At 38.0% G+C, this 18,145-nt stretch overlaps 1 protein-coding gene across 4 annotated transcripts in view; it reads right to left on the bottom strand.

Annotated features, from left to right (window-relative positions):
- Nucleotides 1–18,145, bottom strand: part of UBAP2 (ubiquitin associated protein 2) — a 112,915-nt gene that overhangs the window by 43,672 nt on the left and 51,098 nt on the right. For all 4 annotated transcript variants that reach the window (XM_077761884.1, XM_077761883.1, XM_077761881.1 and 1 more), the window contains exons 7-8: nucleotides 4,355–4,409; nucleotides 2,300–2,403 (exon numbers count right to left, since the gene is read on the bottom strand). In XM_077761884.1, coding sequence (XP_077618010.1) covers nucleotides 2,300–2,403; nucleotides 4,355–4,409 — 159 coding nt within the window. The remainder of the gene's footprint in view (nucleotides 1–2,299; nucleotides 2,404–4,354; nucleotides 4,410–18,145) is intronic.

An 18,145-nucleotide genomic window follows, 5' to 3' on the forward strand; every position in this document is an offset into this window, starting at 1 on the left:
TGGTATAGACATTTCTTCCAAAAAAATTTTTTTTAAGAATCAAGTGTTTTTATTTGTTCATTGCTTGTAAAGAAAAATTTTTTAAATGTCTGTTTATTTTTGAGAGAGAGAGAAGGAGAGAGAAGGGGAGGGAGAGAGAGAGAAAGAGAGAGAGAGCAAGCGCTAGCTAGTCACAGAGGGACAGAGAGAGGGAGACACAGAATCCAAAGCAGGCCCCAGGCTCTGAGCTGTCAGCACAGAGCCTGACACAGGTCTCAAGTCAGATGACTGACTAACTGTGCCACCCAGATGCACCTGGGTGTAGAGATTTCTTAAAAACTTAAAATACAAATTTCTTTAAATAAAAATTTTTTTAAAAAACTTTTCAGATATTTATTTTTGAGAAAGAGATACAGAGCACGAGTCGGGGAGGAGGGGAAAGAAAGGGAGACACAGAGCCTGGAACAGATGCGGTGCTCAAAGTCACAAATCTCGAAATCATGACCTGAGCTGAAGTTGGACTCTTAACCGACTGAGGCACCCTAAAATAAAAATTTTTAAATCAAGTTTTCAATTTACACCAAAAACATCTGCTAGGATTTTGATTAAACTAATACTCCACATAAACATCAATTTTAGAAAAAAATAAATTTTTAAAAATATACTAAATCTCCCCTTTTTGGGGTCTTGATATTATTTCTCATCATGTGGCATAATTTTCAACATACAAATATTGGACATACTTTGTCAGATTTAACATAAATATTTCATGTTTTTGTATTAACTTTAAATGGTATCATTTTGTTTAGCTTCATGGCCTCCAGTTCCATCCATGTTGTTGGAAATGGCAATATTTTTTTTTCATCACTAAGTAGTAGTTCATTGTACTAAATTCCATACATTCCACTGTGTGTTGTGTATACACACACACACACACACACATACACACACACATATACCACATCTTCTTAATCCATTCATCAGTTGGTGGACATCTGGGCTCTCACTCATGTTTTTAAGATTCATTCATGTTGCAGCACGCATTAGCACTTCATTCCTTTCTAGACAGAATTAATATTCTGTTGTATGGATACTACATTTTACTCCTCCATTCATCCACTCAAAGACATTTGGTTTGTTTCTACATTTTGGCCATTATGAATTATACCTCTCAGAACCTCTGTATACAAGGTTTTATGGAAAGCTGTGGTTTCCATTCTCTTGAGTATATATTTCAGAGGTGATTGATTTTATAATGTAAAATAAACTTGATTACCAAGTATAAATTTAACATGGTCGTGATGTATTATTCTTTTCTATCTTACTGAATGGTTTTCTGATATTTTGGGTTAAGGTTTTTACATCTGTGTAGAAGAGTGAGATTAGTCTGTAATTTCAAATGCTGGCACAAAATTTATTGACATGAAGTATCTTATAATCTTAGTGCCTGATATTAATCATTGTGATAATTATATTAAGCCATCAATTATAATAAATACTTTAAATATAATTAATATCAATATCCCATTCTCATTCCTATAGCCAATTATGTATGTTTCTTCTCCTTCCCTTGATCAGTCTCACAGTAAGCACATCAATATTACTAGTCTTCTCAAATAATCATTTTTATAACTTTTGTTGATCCTTTCTATAGTATCTTTAATTTCTAGTTCATTCATGGTGTTTCTATGGTCTTGGCACAGTCCTGTTTATTGACCAGGATAGGTGTTATATGGGTGTTTGCTTTTAGACTATTTACTGAACTACACTTTTACCTTTTGGGATATAATTCATGAATTGTCAAATTATGTTTTTATAAATATAATCCCAATAGTTAATGATGTATCATCATGAACAAATCCTACGAGCCCAATCAACAAGAATTTGTCCATGAAGTTCCAAAAAGAAATAATCCAAAAACATCAGGATACAGAAAAAAATCTGCAAAAGCAACTGGTGCCCAAATCTACTTGTCATCTACCACTCTATCTGGCCAAATTTGTGTCCACCATCAGGAATGATGCTTTTTTGTATCAAGTCTTCCCATAAGAAATTACATATATCCCTGACACACTGAGATTTGAGTGTGAGTTTGTACTGACTTACACAGATTCATTGAGCCTCTTCTCAAGAGTGCACAAGGGAAAAATCAAATACCTTACGGTCAATGAGATTTTTAACTGAGACCTTGGGGGTAAGGACCAGCTAATAGTGTCAGAGGTAGGACAACAGCCTGCTTTTCATTCTCCATCAGCACATCTGTATATGTTAAGGACTCAAACATTTCAAACACATCTCTTGACAATAGACACTTACTTACCAGTTCCCTCATCTGCACCATTCTGAGCAGCTTCCCAAACTACTGACTTTGTCCCACACCCATCTATAGATGGAGAATCCGAATAGTCCGCAGGATTAAATGTCCTCGTGTTTGAAAAAAACAAAGAATTTAAGTAAATGCAACAATTACCAAAATCAAGCATGTATCATCTTCCTCCCCACAAAATACCCTTTCCCTTTTAAAGCCAATATAATAAACTTCACGCTGGGGCAACTGGGACACTGAGTCGGTTAAACATCAGTTGTTGATTTTGGCTCAGGTCATGATCTCACAGTTTGTGAGTTCAGAATAGATTTTAAAAATATTTTCCAGCTTTTACTGATGTATCATTGACAAATAAAGAATAAATCACAAAGAGTTATTTTTTAATGTAAACTGCAAAACTAAAAGAGTTTAAAAAGCTGGTCTGGGCACATACAGTATGCTTCAGTGTTCCAGTCAGTTTGCTCCCTATATATTCATCCTTCCTTTATCCACAATGGGTTCAAGCAGGAAACAGAAATGGCAAGAGGTATCACCTGAAGGCAGTGACCCTCCCCATCTACAGTGCTACCCTGGAGCTAAAGAGAGACAAAACGGTTTTCCTAGAACCAATTCTCTACCTTTCTTAACTGTCATCTATAGATGGCTTCTATAGGCTTAAAAACTTTTCCTAAAAATCCAAGAGGAGCTAAGGATTTTTTAAAAAATTTTCTCTTTTTAACCTTTATTTATTTTTGTGAGAGAGAGAGAGAGAGACAGGAGAGGGAGAGAGGAAGGGAGGGAGAAGATTGAACAGATAGAAGGAGACACAGAATCTGAAGCAGGCTACAGGCTCTGAGGTATCAGCACAGAGCCCAACGCAGGGTTTGAACTCAAGAAATTGGACGCCTGGGTGGCTCAGTCGGTTGAGTGTCCGACTTGGGCTCAGGTCATGATCTTGGAGTTCATGGGTTCAAGCTCCGTGTCAGGCTCTGCACTGACAGCTAGCTCAGAGCCTGGAGCCTGTCTTCGGATTCTGTATCTCTCTCTCTCTCTGACCCTCCCCTGCTTGCCCGGTCTCTGACTCTCAAAAATAAATTAAAAAAAAAAAAAAAAACACACATTAAAAAAAAGAAGAAGAAAAAAATAAAATTGGAGTTCATGACCTGAAACAAAGTCAGTCAGACAGTTAACAAACTGATCCACTCAGGTACCCCGAAGGGTAGCTAAGATTTTAGAAAAAGCAAAAAGTGAAAGAACACCCAAAAATTATAAACAACTGATTACGTACCCTGTTTAGTAACAGTATGTTCACCCTTTAGAAAAATAAGATAAAAATACTATCATTTTTATATAAACATTGTATTTACTCACCATTCAAGAAAATTGCTGGATTTATCAACCTAACTCTTAAGCAGTGGTTTTCAATGAAGGGTGATTACACATCTCCCTCCCAGGGAATATCTGGCAATGTCTGGAGATTTTTTTTGATTGTCACAACTTGAGAAGGGGTGCTACTGGCTGGTATCTAGTAGGGAGAGGCCAGGGATGTAAAGGATACCCCACCACTTCAACAAACTATTATTCAATCCAAAATGTCAAAAGAGCCAAGGACAAAAATTCTGCTCTAAAGCCTCTTGCAATACAATTTTATTTGTACTATTTCACTTTTTCTCGATTTTCTCTTCTGTGGTATTTTAAGAAATTTTTTTAGTTTTTATTTTAGCACGAGAGAGCATGAGGGTGAGGGGGTGGAGGGGAGGGGGAGGAGAAGGAGAAAGAGAGGAAGAGAGGGAGGGAATTAGAATATCTTAAGCAGGGTCCACACTTGGTTCAGCTCTGAGCCCCATGCAGGGTTCCATCTCACAACCACAAGATCATGACCTGAGCAGAAATCAAGAGTCAGACACTTGACCGACTGAGCCACCGAGGTGCCCTAATTTCTCTTTTTAATTCAGAATTAACATCTGACTCACCAGGATAAATAAATGGGGAACAGGACAGAGGTAGAAAAACCCTCAAACAATACCTAGAAAGGGTAATAACTATAAAAATAGGATGGCTCAGACTTACCCCATGCCTTGTGTTGAGAATCTTCCTGCCCCTCTCCCTCTTCCACGTCCAAATCCTTAAAAGGAAAATAGTACTATTAAATTGTATATATATCCTACGCAATTATAATTCTACCAACGTCATTTTCTATGCAACTCAAACAACACTATCATTGTTCCTAAGAGCACCAACATTCCCATCTAGTACATACAACCTGTTAGTCCCTATTGAAATAACTATCTACACAGTTACTGATTTTAAAGGATAGAAGGGATTTCATTCTGCTTATATAGTACTTGTAATATGCACCAACTTAACACAGGTAGCTTATATTAAAAACTATTCTGGGGGTGCCCTGCTGGCACATTTGGTAGAGCATCCAACTCTTGATCCCAAAGTCATGAGTTCTAGCTCCACGCTGGACATGGAGGCTGCTTAAAAAAAAAAAAACCCAAAAAACTATCCTAGGTGTTTGAAAATCAGCTACTGCAAACATTTTAAACTTCTACTATAAAATAAAATGAGAACCAGTAAGAGGAAACTGCTATGTAAGCTGAAGGTACCATTACACAGTTTTTTATACTACAACTTTGATCAATACCAAATGGCAGCAAGCAAGAGAGCAAGCAAGCAAGAAGAGATCATTTTATTCAGTGACTCTCCAGTTTTCCTAACATACTCTACTATGGACGAAAGACCTAAATTCAAGAGTTAAAATTATACAACTCTCAGAATATAGAGCAAAAGCTTCACAACACTGAATTTGGCGATAATTTCTTAAATATGACACGAAAGGCACAGGCAAACAAACAACAAGTTGTCAGATTTGTGCATCAAAAGACAACCTATATGGCCACCTGACAGGCTCAATCGGTATAGTCATGCAACTCTTGATCTCAGGGGTTAAGTTCAACCCCTGTGTTGGGTGTAGAGATCATATAAAAATAAAATCTTTAAAAAAAGAAACCTATATCAGCAGAATAAAATGGCAACCCACAGAATATTTGCCCATTATACATCTGATAAAGGAATATCATCAAGAATGTGTGAAGAACTTCTACAGCTCAACAACAGAACATAATTCAAAAATGGCCAAGGATTTGAATAGACATTTCTCCAAAGGAGATATGCAAATGTCAATAAGCACATGAAAAGATTCTCAGTATCACTAACCATTAGGGAAACCTGACACCCNAAAAAAAAAAAAAAGGAAAGAGAGAGAGAACAGAAGTGCTGACAAGAATGCAGAGAAATTGAACCTCTTATACACTTTGCTGGAAACCTAAAATGGTACAGCCACCAAGGTAAATAGTATAGCAGTACCACCAAAAGAGTAAGAATTACCATATGATCCTGGAATTCCACCTCTGAATATATACCAAAGAGAATTTGAAAAGCATCTCTAAGAGATGTATTTAATGTTACATGGCCTTAAAAAAAGATAATTCTTTTATTTAATGTTTATTTATATTTATTTATTTTGAAAGAGAGAATGCATGCACACAGGGGGCAGGGAAAGAGAATCTTAAGGAGGCTCTATGTTTAGCACAGAGCCCCACATGGGGCTTGATCCCATAACCACGAGAGCATGACCTGAGCAGAAATCAAGAGGCAGACGCTTAATCAACTGACCCACCCAGGCATCCTAAGGGGAAGGGAATTCTGACACATGCTACAACATGAATGAACCTTGAGAACGTTGCACTAAATGAAATAGGTCAGTCACAAAAGGACAAATATCTTATGATTCCACATATATGAGGTACATAAGAGTAGTCAAATTCAGAAGGGTGGTTGCCAAGGGCTTTATTAGCCATACTAATATAACTATAATGTGTATTAACTATGTGTGGTTAACTTATCCACAGTTCAAGTTAAATTATTAAAAATATAGTCTTAACAAAAATCTACTGTGTTCCCAGAGATGGGAGAATAAACAGAAATGTTCCTAAAAAATGGAAGAATCCTAATCATGCATATCAGTAGCTACTGCCTCTTGTAACACTGTCAAAAGGCAAAGGTAAGACTCACAACCACAGCCTAGCAAAGTCAGAAACTCAGGCAGAAAGAAAACTAGATCTAAGAAGAAAGCTTTCAAGATGCAGGTTTTGGCAAGAATATAATCCAAAATTTAGGAAAAGGATAACTTTTTAAAAAGGAAGTTTCATGAAGAAAACCATTCTCAGGAAATAGAACACTTTATTATAAAAAACAAAAACAAAACAAAACAAAAACTGACAGGGTTGCCTGGGTGGCTCAGTTGGTTGAACATCCAACTCCTCACTTCAGCTCAGGTAATGATCCCAGGGTTTTAGGATCAAGCCCCACTTTGGGCTCCATGCTAAGCATGGAGCCTGCTTAAGGTTCTTCTCTTTCTCTCTCTCTCTCTTTGCCCCTCACCCCCGCTCACACTCTCTCAAAAACAAATAACAGTAACAAAAAATAAAAACTAAAAACTTGTGGTATATCCATCCATACAATAGAATATTACTTGGCCAGAAAAAGGAATGAAGTACTGGGGTGCCTGGGTAGCTCAGCCAGTTAAGCATCTGACTTTGGCTCAGGTCATGTTCTCATAGTTGGTGCGTATGACCCATGCATCAGGTTTCCTGCTGTCAGCACAGAGCCCACTTTGGATCCTCCGTCCCTCTTTGCCTCCCCGCCACGTTCCTCTGCCCCTACCCTTCTTTACTCTCTCTCAAAAGTAAACATTACAGGGGTGCCTGGGTTGGTTAAGCATTCAACTTCAGCTCAGGTCATGATCTCACAGCTCATGAGTTCAAGCCCTGCATTGGGCTCTGTGCTGACAGCTCAGAGCCTGGAGCCTCCTTCTGATTCTGTGTCTCCCTCTTTCTCTCTGCCCCTCTCCCACTTGTGGTCTCTCTCTCAAAAATAAACACTAAAATAAAATTTTTTAAATAACATTAAAAAAAAAAGGAATGACATACTGATACATGCTACAATAGTGTACTGAATCGTGATACAACTTGATGAAACTTTGAAACATTAAGCTATGTGAAAGAAGCCAGTTACAAAAGACCACATATTATAAAATTTCCTTTTAAATGGGAATGTCCAGAATAGGCCAATTTACAGACTAGTAGTTGTTTACTGCTGGGAAGGAGGTGAGAAAGATGGAGGAATTGGGAACTGATAGATAAAGGGGCAGGGTTTCTTTCTGAAATACTAAAAATGTTCTGAAATTGATCTTGTTGACAGTTGGATATAGTCTATTCTATGAATATACTAAAAACCACTGAATTTTACCATTTTAAATGAGCAAACTATATGATATATGAATTATATCTCAAGAGCTTACTTTTTTTTTTTTTTTTGGTTTTTTTTTTTTTATTTCTAGGTGAGAGAGAGAGAGAGAGAGACAGCGTGAGCAGAGGAGGGTCAGAGAGAGAGGGAGTCACAGACTGAAACAGGCTCCAGGCTCTGAGCTGGCAGTCAGCACAGAGCCCGACGCGGGGCTCGAACCCACGAACCGCGATATCATGACCTAAGCGAAAGTCGGACGCTTAACCGACTAAGCCACCCAGGCGCCCCAGAGCTTACTTTTGCTATAATGAATAGTTACCAATAGAGAAAGCAAAAGAAAAAACCACAACTGCTTTTGACAGATGAGTTCATGTGTACCCTTTATAACAAAAGAAAATTCATTTCAATGGTACACATGTGAAAAAAGGCACTTATAGGGGTTAAAGAAAACAGTGGCACAATTGTAAAAGGGGATTCTGCTCAGAAAAATTTTTTAATTTATTTATTTGAGAGAGTATGGGGGAGGGGGTAGGGGGCTGGGAGTGGGGGGAGAGNTGAAACCAAGAGTTCGAAGTTTAACTATACTGAGCTAGCTAGGCGCTCCTCTCCTCAGAAATTATTAAACAGTAATTGGAATACTTGAGCCAGAAAGTAAAATGTTAATGAAAAAGAGACAAAGGAATTTATAAAAGAAATACATAGTGTAAGACAAAAATTCAAGAAATCTTAGGCAAAAATTCAAGAAATTTTCCAAGTACCCTGGAAAGAGTCAGTATCAACTACATGTATCTCCCATCTCTAGAGATCAGAAACCGTGCTCAAGTATTAACCACAAACCTGCCAAATATCAGAACCAAATTAAAAAAGAAAAATCAAACCCAATATTCCCACACATTTTTGCCAGATAAAAAACTGTTCTTTACTATTTACCTGGCTAGTAACACTACCAGTAACATTGTTTTTATCCCTACATTGTTATCTGGTACAAATAGATATTTTTATCCAGCAGCTCATAATAAAGATGGAGTTGTTTAATAGAGAAAAACACAGGGGCGCCTCGGTGGCTTAGTCGGTTAAGCGTCCGACTTTCGCCTGGGTCATGATCTCGCGGTTCGTGGGTTCGAGCCCCGCGTCGGGCTCTGTGCTGACTGCCAGCTCAGAGCCTGGAGCCTGTTTCAGTCTGTGACTCCCTCTCTCTCTGACCCTCCCCTGCTCACGCTGTCTCTCTCTCTCTCTCCTGGAAATAAATAAAACATTAAAAAAAATAAAATAAAATAAAAAATAGAGAAAAACACAATATTAAAGAAGATCATAAAGAATAAGCCCATATTATAATAAATGCTATCTTTTCTCCTAGAGGCCTCTCTGACCTTATATATGTTGAATGACTGCTCAAGTATTCAGTTGTTTAATATTTATATTTTTTACACTGTGAGCCAGAATAGAAAAGCTACTCATTTCCCTTGAAAAAAATCCCTAACTTAGAAAACAGCCAATAGCCTCTAGTGGAGGTGGATCCTAACTATAGACATTCCCTGCCCCTCCCAGTGCCAAGCATGTGTACCCTAAATAGAAACAAGTAGGGAGAGTGATCCTAATCTAAGATGACAGAAAGTAATCTCTTTTACTCAACCGCAGGAGACTATATGGAGGGCTTTGATACCAGCCAAGTATACCAAAAGCTGTGTGATCTCGAATTTCTCACTCAACACTCTAGGTCATGATATGAAGATCTTTAAAGTCCTGACTAGTTCTAATGCTCTTTGTATCAACAAAAATTCCCAAATTTTTAGGACTGGTTCAATGTTAAAAGTAGTTGCAGTGTTGACTATGAGCTTCCTCCATTCCCAGAGATTTATTCGGCCCACACACAGAAAAGGGCATCTCTGAGGCTTGCATGGATCAGAGTCTCGGGAGTCTAGCAAGTTCTGTCTCCATTTGTGGCTTAAGGTATATTCTCAGAAAAGAATATGCCTTCTCAAACCTAAAGCAGCTGAATAAGTCAAATGACAATAGCAAAATCCCTCTGAGATTCAGTGAGGAATAAAGCTTAGAATCTACCCTTATATCCCATATTTTAGCTTATCCTTAGTAAAGAAGAATGATATAAATGTGTTGTGGCAATTGTTTCAGGAATTAATGAATTCTAAAACTAGTGAGTAAAAGTCTGATTATGGAAAAAAAAAAAAAAAGGATAATTAGGGAATTCTCTGAGCTGATTTCCCAACCCCTGGGGTGCTCTGTCCCACTACAGCACCGACTGAAGCTTGGCAGGGGCTGACCGGGTTCCAGGTCCTTCCACCCTAGAACCATTAGAAGACTGACCCCCTTCTGGACTAGTAAGCCTCCCCACTTGTGGTGACAAATTTGAGGAATTCCCAAGTGGAAAATAATTTCTCCGAAGCTCCATATCAGGTAGGGCTCTTCAGAATGCTTGAGGGAAAAACCCAATTCAAAATAGTTAGAGCAAAACAGGCAATTTTAATTACATAAAATAGGTAGTGTGAGCTTTCGGCATGACTGGATGAGGACAAATACACACATACAAAAAAGAATATTTATATACTCTCAGAGTAAACCCCTCAGAAAGTATTTATTAATTACAAAGTGCAGGGTGGTACCTTCAGAGGAGAAACTTATCAGAAACCACCATTCCTAAATGTAATCAAAACTAACATTACTAGTAAGGGATACATTGGTATCATGCACCTTCTAATGTGGTGCACTGAAAAGGTCAGTGATCATCACTCTGTGGTATTCCTATCAAAAACAAGTAACAGGTTAACTATACTGGAATTAAAACACAAGATAATATGAATCTATTCATGAGTAACCTTTTCATACTGATATTAAAGGATATTCTACAAAACAATCCATATGCTTCAAAAGCATTAAGGCCATGAAAAGACAAAGTTTACTCCAGATTGATAAACTGTTTTAGAATGAAAGACACTAAAGAGACATAATAACTAAATACAATGTGTAATCCTGGATTGTATCCTAGACCAGAATTTATTTGTTGTTGTTACTATAATGAACATTACAGGAAAACTGGAGTTTTTAAAACAAGGCCTATATATTATATCAATAGTAATTCCCTGATTTTATCATTCTAAGCTCCCTAAGAAAATGTGTTTTTTCTTAGAGGAGATATACATTAAAATGTTAAGGGGTAAAATGGCCATTATATTGGAATTTATATTCAAAGGTTTCAGAAAAAAACAATAGTATGTAACATAAACAGAGAAAATGATAAAACAAATGTAAAATATTAACTTTCCGGAAATCTGAGTAAACATTATGCAAAATTATACTGTACTTTTTAATTTCAAGGTAAAATGTTTAAACCAATCCATGAGCACTTTTGTGTATATTTTATTTTCCAGCAGGTAGCTTTTAATTTTGTAAAAAAAATCCAAGTTCTTTTCCACATTTACATTAGCTACTGCTTCTGTACAGAATATTCCTATCCAAACTTTCCTATGGCTTTCTTCCTCCTCAGCTTAAATCCCACCTCCTCCGAGAATCTTCCAGCCCACTCAATCTATAGACCCAAGTGGCATATTTGGCTGGCTCTGTTGGTAGATTATGTGACTCTTGATCTAATTCAAGCCCCACATTGGGTTTACAGCTTTACTACTTAAAAAAAAAAAAAAAAAAAGGAGGGAGAGAAGGGGTAAGACCCTTAGTCAAATAGTGATTTTACTTGACAGTCTCTTCTCCTTTCCCAACCAGGGTATGAGGAATCACACCTTATTCACAACATTCTCTGCAGCAATGCAATAGGTATTTAAATATTAGTTGTTGCATTTAAGACTGATATGTAACTTCAATTAATTACATGAACACAGAACTTTTTCTCATAAACAAAACTCCTACTGGAGTGCCTGGCTGGCTCAGTCAGTGGAACATACAATTCGTCATCTCGGGGTTGTGAGTTTGAGTCCCATATTGAGTGTAGAGATTACTTAAATATGAGAGTCTTCCCCCAAAAACCCCTAAACTCTTATTTAAAAATGTAAATATCACTATTCAATTATAGGAAACAACACAGCAATTCATTAATACATTTAAGAGCACCACATTTTGTCAAATACATTTTGTACCAGGGCCCAAGAAGGCATAGAAAACAATGCAAAAATTTAAAAATTAGAATGTTAGCAACATAATAGGAACTCAATAATTGCTTTTCAAATGTATTATATAGAGCATATTCATGCATTAAATTGTTTTAAAAACAGAGAAACTAGGAGGTGCCTGGGTGGCTAAATCAGTTGAGCAACAACTCTAGATTTCAACTCTTCCTGATGCTAACGCATGGGAACAAGAGTCATGCTCTGCAGGGAGCCTGCTTAACATATGCTCACTCCCTTCCTATGCCCCTCTCCCCCTCTCAGGATCTCTTTCTCTAAAATTAAATAAGTAATGAAACTTATTCCTAAAGACATACAATACTAATAAAGAGCCGTTTGGGCTACTGGAACACAGAATTATACTTAGTTTTTACTATTATATGTCACATAACAAAGACTTACCCAGAATACTCCAAATCTCACAGATTTTTAACATGGTGTTCAATCTGAACTCAGGATTAGTCAAAATCATTCAGGAAAATTTCCAATCATGAGGTAGATATTTAATATACATCAGCTAAATTCCACATTATGTACACAAAACACAATTATTATTTGAGAGCTAAGTTACCTTTGAATGGTCAACATTTATACAGTTCCAAATATTTTTTTAATGTTTATTTATTTTTGAGAGACAGAGTGTGAGCAAGGAAGAGAAAGGCAGAGAGAGAAGGAGACACAGAATCTGAAGCAGACTCCAGGCTGTCAGCACAGAGCCTGACGCGGGGCTCAAACCCACGAACCACCAGATCGTGACCTGAGCTGAAGTCGGCCACTTAACCGATTAAGTCACCCAGGTGGCCCCAAACATTTTCATACCAATAACCAAAGACCAGGACACTGACAACAGTGCCATGCACAACTGCTACTAACCTCCTCTAAAGAGGCTGTAGTTTTCTCACAAAAACACACAACTCACAAGATACTTCTCAACAAACTTTTAAACCAATTATAGTAAAATACTTCTTTACAAGTGTCACACTGACTCTTGCTCCTCTGAATACAGCAAACATTCCCCAAATGGTACAGAAACACTAGGCATATAAAGGGAATTTAATTTTACTTCATTTGCTATAGCTCATACTTTTCATGCTATAAAATATACTCCCATATTATGTGTATGAATTTTCATTTAACACAGATATCAAATTCTTAACATAAAGTATCCCAGAAATTCTAGGTTACCATTTAAACCCATACTGTTTCATAAGATTTTTTAAGCCAATACTATACAAAGAAGGCAATAAAGACAAGTTTTATTAGCAATTTGAAATTTTAGCAAAAAAAAAAAATCACAGATGTAGATTAGTATGCTAAGGGGGAGTCAATGTGAAGTCAGTAAGAGGAGCTCACAAGTATGGTCAAAATCAAAGAACAAATGCAGGGACGCATGGGTGGCTCAGTTGGTTGAGCAACTGACATCCACTCAGGTCATAATCTCAACTCAGGTCATGATCTCGGGGTTTGTGAGTTTCAAGCCTGCTCATCAGGCTCTCCGCTGTCATCGCAGAGTCAGCTTCAGATCTTCTGTCCCCCTCTCTGCCCCTCCCCCATTTGCACACACACTTTCTCAAAAATAAACAAACATTAAAAAAAAAAAAAGATGGGGTGCCTGTGCGGCTCAGCCGGTTTAAGTATCTGACTTTGGCTCAGGTCATGATCTCGCAGCTCGATAGTTCAAGACCTGCACTGGGCTCTGTGCTGACAGCTCAGAGCATGGAACCTGCTTTGGATTCTGTGTCTCCCTCTCTGTCTCTGCCCCTCCCCCATTTGTGCTCTAGCTCGCTCGCTCTCTCTCTCAAAAATAAACATTAAAAAAAAAGAATAAAGGCAATAGAGACCATAAAAAACTGTTTTAAGAATATACTTTATAGCTTACACTTGTTTTTAAGTATATGTTGGATTTCTTTTTAAAGTTTACTTATTTATTTTGAGAAAGAGAATGAGTGTGAGCAGGGGAAGGGGCAGAGAGATGAGAGTGAATCCCAAGCAGCGTGTGGAGTCCAAAGCCACGAACCGTGAGATCATGACCTGAGCGGAAATCAAGAGCTGAACACTTAACAGATTTAGCCACCAAAGTGCCCCTAAGTACACACTCTAAAATCTGCATACTACACAACAAACCAAAAAAAACTGCAAAGGGACAGAACAATGAATGGTTTTAAAAGGCTAATTAAATAGACCACAAGAAAGTAAATTAAGACGTTAAATGACTTACAACTAAACTTCTAGGAAGTGACATGTTACATAAAACATGTAACATAAAACACTTTAAATTTCTTTTTTCTTTTACAAATAGTTTATTGTCAAATTAGTTTCCACACAACACCCAGTGCTCATCCCCACGAGTGCCCTCCTCCATACCTATGCCCCCCTCCCCCCCACATCCATCAGTCCTCAGTTTTTGTCAGCATTCAAGAGTCTCTCATGGTTTGTCTCTCTCCCTTTTCCNACCTCAGCATTTCTATATCCCTTGGGTAAATTCCTAGCAGTAAAACACTTTAATTATTAAAGTGACAAATGCACAATTAACTATCAAACTGTACTAATATTTACTAAGCAAATTAATTGTGTTTTTGTATATACAGAATACCGAGTGTTTTTCCCCTCTTGCACTCTGCTGGATGTGTGATTCAAAGCAATTCAAAGAAGTCTCCAGACACAGACCACTACCATTCTAAGAACCTGCTCAAATATATTTAAATATAGGTGTTAGGATATAAAAATTTTAACTCACTTACATTTATATGTGGGGATACTCACATTTCTGCTCAGGTCACGATCTCACAGTGCATAAAATCAAGCCCACATCAGGCTCCCCACTGACAGTGCAGAGCATGCTTGGGATTCTCACTCTCTCCTCCTCTCTGCCCTTCCCCAGCTCATTCATGCACACACACCCACTCTCTTTTTCTCAAACAAACTTTAAAAAAAAAAAAAAAAAAAACCTAGAGGGGCACCTGGGTGGCTCAGTTGGTTAAGCATCCGGCTTCCACTCAGGTCATGATCTCACGGTTCATGGGTACAAGCCCCACATCAGGCTCTGTGCTGATAGCTGGCTCAGAGCCTGGAGCCTGTTTCAGATTCTGTGTCTCCCTCTCTCTCTGACCCTCCCCTGCTCATGCTGTCTGTGTCTGTCTCTGTCTCTGTCTCTCAGAAATAAACATAAAATATATACATAAAAAAAATAAAAAATAAAAAAATGTTAAGTCCATTTTGATTTAGAGACAATCAATCTGAATCCCTTACCCCTACGTTATATCCTTTCTTAACAAGGATTAGGTACTGGGGCCCTTAGCTGGCTCAGTCCATAGAGCAAGTGGCTCTTGATCTCTGGGTTGTGAATTCAAACTCCATTTTGGGTGTAGAGATTACTTAGAAATTAAAATCTTTAGGAGAGCTTGGGTAGCTCACTCTTGATTTTGGCTCAGGTCATGATCCCAGGGTCATAGGACCAAGCACCGAGTTAGCCTCTGCAATGAGCATGGAGACTACTTAAGATTCTCCCTCTTTTTCCCTTTGCCCCTCTACCCAGCTCACATGCTCGCCTGTTCTCTCTCTCTCTCTCTCTCTCTCTCAAATAAAAAAATAAAATAGCGTCGCCTAGGTGGCTCAGCCAGCTGGGCAACTGACTCTTGACTTCAGCTCATGTCATGATCTCACAGTTCATGTAATCAAGCCTCACATCGAGCTCTTTACTGTCAGCACAGATCCAGTTTGGGATACTCTCCCACTATTTCTGCCTCTCCCCCACAGATTCTCTTGCACACACACATTCACAACCCCTTCCTCTCAAAAATAAACATTAAAAGGAGTACCTGGGTGGCTGAGTCAGTTAAGAGTCGACTCTTGGTTTCAGCTCAGGTTATGACATGATCCCATGGTTTCAGGACTTCAAGCCCCGTGTCAGGCTCTGCACTGACAATGCGGAGCCTGCTTGGGATTCTCTCTCTCCCTCTCTCTCTGCCCCTCCCCTGCTCATGCTGTCTCTGTCTCTTTCAAAATAAATAAAATCTTTAAAAAAATAAAAGTAAAATAAACATTTTAAAAATGAAATAAAATGTAATCTTTAAAAAAAAAAAAGGTTTAGGTATTGAATCAAGGATTTTAATGCAAGCCAATATCATCATTATATATAATTTTACTTGGTTTGGCTTCTTTCAATCCACATAATGTCTCATAAGCTATTCGACCATTTCAAAACAGACATGACTGCAGGGCTACCCACTAGTTAAGTCCTTCCATCTTTTCATAAAGAAAAGCTAGTCACTGGGGTGCCTGAATAGCTCAGTCAGTTAAGCACCCAACTACTGATTTCAGCTCAGGTTATGATCTCCAGATTTGTGGGATCGAGCCCTTTATCGGGGTCTGCGCTGACAGCCCAGTGCTTGCTTGGGATTCTCTATCCCGCTCTTTCTGCATGGTGTGAAACATGACATCCTAAAGGACAAATGACATGGTCTGACAACAAATCAATGGTAAAGAGAAATGGAGGAGATACAGAGAAGTTAGGGAGAAAAATATTCTAGATTGAAGAGAATCAAAACATGCAATGTATAAACCTTGTTTCAATCCTGATTCAAAGAAATCAACTATGAAAAGACACTTTTTAAATAATCAGGAAATTTATGCATGAGTTGACTATTAGATGGCACCAAAAGTTTACTATGACTTAAAAATGTCTGCAGAGAAGGTAGAAAGAGACATATAAAGCCAAAATGGCTAAAAATCCTTAGGTATTGTTGACTAAGAGGGAGTGTACATATGGTTCAATTAACTACTCTCTCCACTTTGGTCTAAGTTTGAAATCGATCATAATTTTTAAGTACTCTCTAAACCCAACATGGGGCTTGAACTCACAATCTTGAGATCAAGAATCACACACTTCACCAACTAAGACAGCCAGACACTTCCAAAATTGATCATAATTTTAAAAGGCTACAAAAGGGAATTATAATTAAAATCTGTTAGATAATTCCAATCTTATTTTGACCGTCCCTGGCAAAGCAGTACACAGTTCTGCCCTTCTCTGATTTCTGGATATCATTTACCTTTGGCCTATATAGAATTTTAATAAAAAGTGACAGTTTAATAAACAGCCAAGGTAGTTGGTGGTAGAATATATACTGTCTACATTATTTCTGTGCTTAATAACACTGATGATCAAAAATTCTGTCACTATCAACTGTTTATATGGAGAACAGTCACAACTGCATGTAACAATGCATCAAAAAGGGGCATCTGGCCAGTTGGCAGAGCATGTAATTCTTATCTAGGAGTTTTGAGTTTGAGATCCATGTTGGGTGTAGAGATTATATACAAATAAAACCTTAAAAAATAAAAACAAGGGGTGCCTGGGTGGCTCAGTTGGTTAAGCATCCAACTCTGGTTCAGGTCATGATCTCACGGTTCATGGGTTCGAGCCCTGCGTCAGGCTCTGTGCTGACAGCTCAGAGCCTGGATCCTATTCAAATTCTGTGTCTCCCTCTCTCTCTGCCCCTCCCACCACGCATGCTCTGCCTCTGTCTCAAAAATGAACATTAAGAAAAAGAAAAACAATTAAAAAAATAGATCAAACAAAATGTCAGTTCAGGTAGCTCATCCACTGAACCAAGGTAGCATCGGCATATTACATTGTGTATCCTGATTTTCGAACCCTGAGAAAATTCAGTCACATCTCTAAAGAATATGAAATTACATTATTAAAGTGGCTTAATGACATACCAAATTAATGACTGTTAAGAAATGATCACTAACATGGGGTGCCTGAGTGGTTCAGTCAGTTGAGACTCTGACTCTTGATTTCAGTTCAGGTTATGATCTCACAGTTCATGAGATGGGGTCCCATGTCAACATTGAGTCCTATATTAAGATCAAGTCCTACATCAACATCAAGACTGTCAGGCTTGCTTAGGATCCTCTCTCTCCCTATCTGCCCCTCCTGTGCTCTCTTTCTCTCTCTCTCAATATAAGCTTTAAAAAAATAAAATAAAACCAGTATCATATGAGTAAAACACATCTGTTAAAATCCAAAAAAGGAGAATTTAGTAACTTTTTGATCAGAACTTCAACTTTTAAAGTATTCATTTAAAGGGCTTTCTTGGCGGGGTGCCTGGGCGGCTCAGCTGGTTGAGCGTCCGACTTTGGCTTATAGTCAGCGGGTTTGAGCCCCGCATTGGGCTCCATGCTGATGGCTTGGAGCCTGGAGCCTGCTTCAGATTCTGTGGGTGTCTCTCTCTTTGCCCCTCCCCTGCTCACACTCTATCTCAAAAATAAACAATAAAAAAGATTTTTTAAGGGCTTTCTTGGTTTATTTAAAAACTAAAAATAAAAAAAATAAAATAAAAAAATAAAAACTAAAAACAACCACAAAGTCTCCTCAAAATTACATGAATCCAAACAGCTCATTCATAGC

This window comes from Crocuta crocuta, unplaced genomic scaffold (assembly GCF_008692635.1).
Source record: "Crocuta crocuta isolate KB4526 unplaced genomic scaffold, BGI_CrCroc_1.0 scaffold204, whole genome shotgun sequence".
NCBI lineage: Eukaryota > Metazoa > Chordata > Mammalia > Carnivora > Hyaenidae > Crocuta > Crocuta crocuta.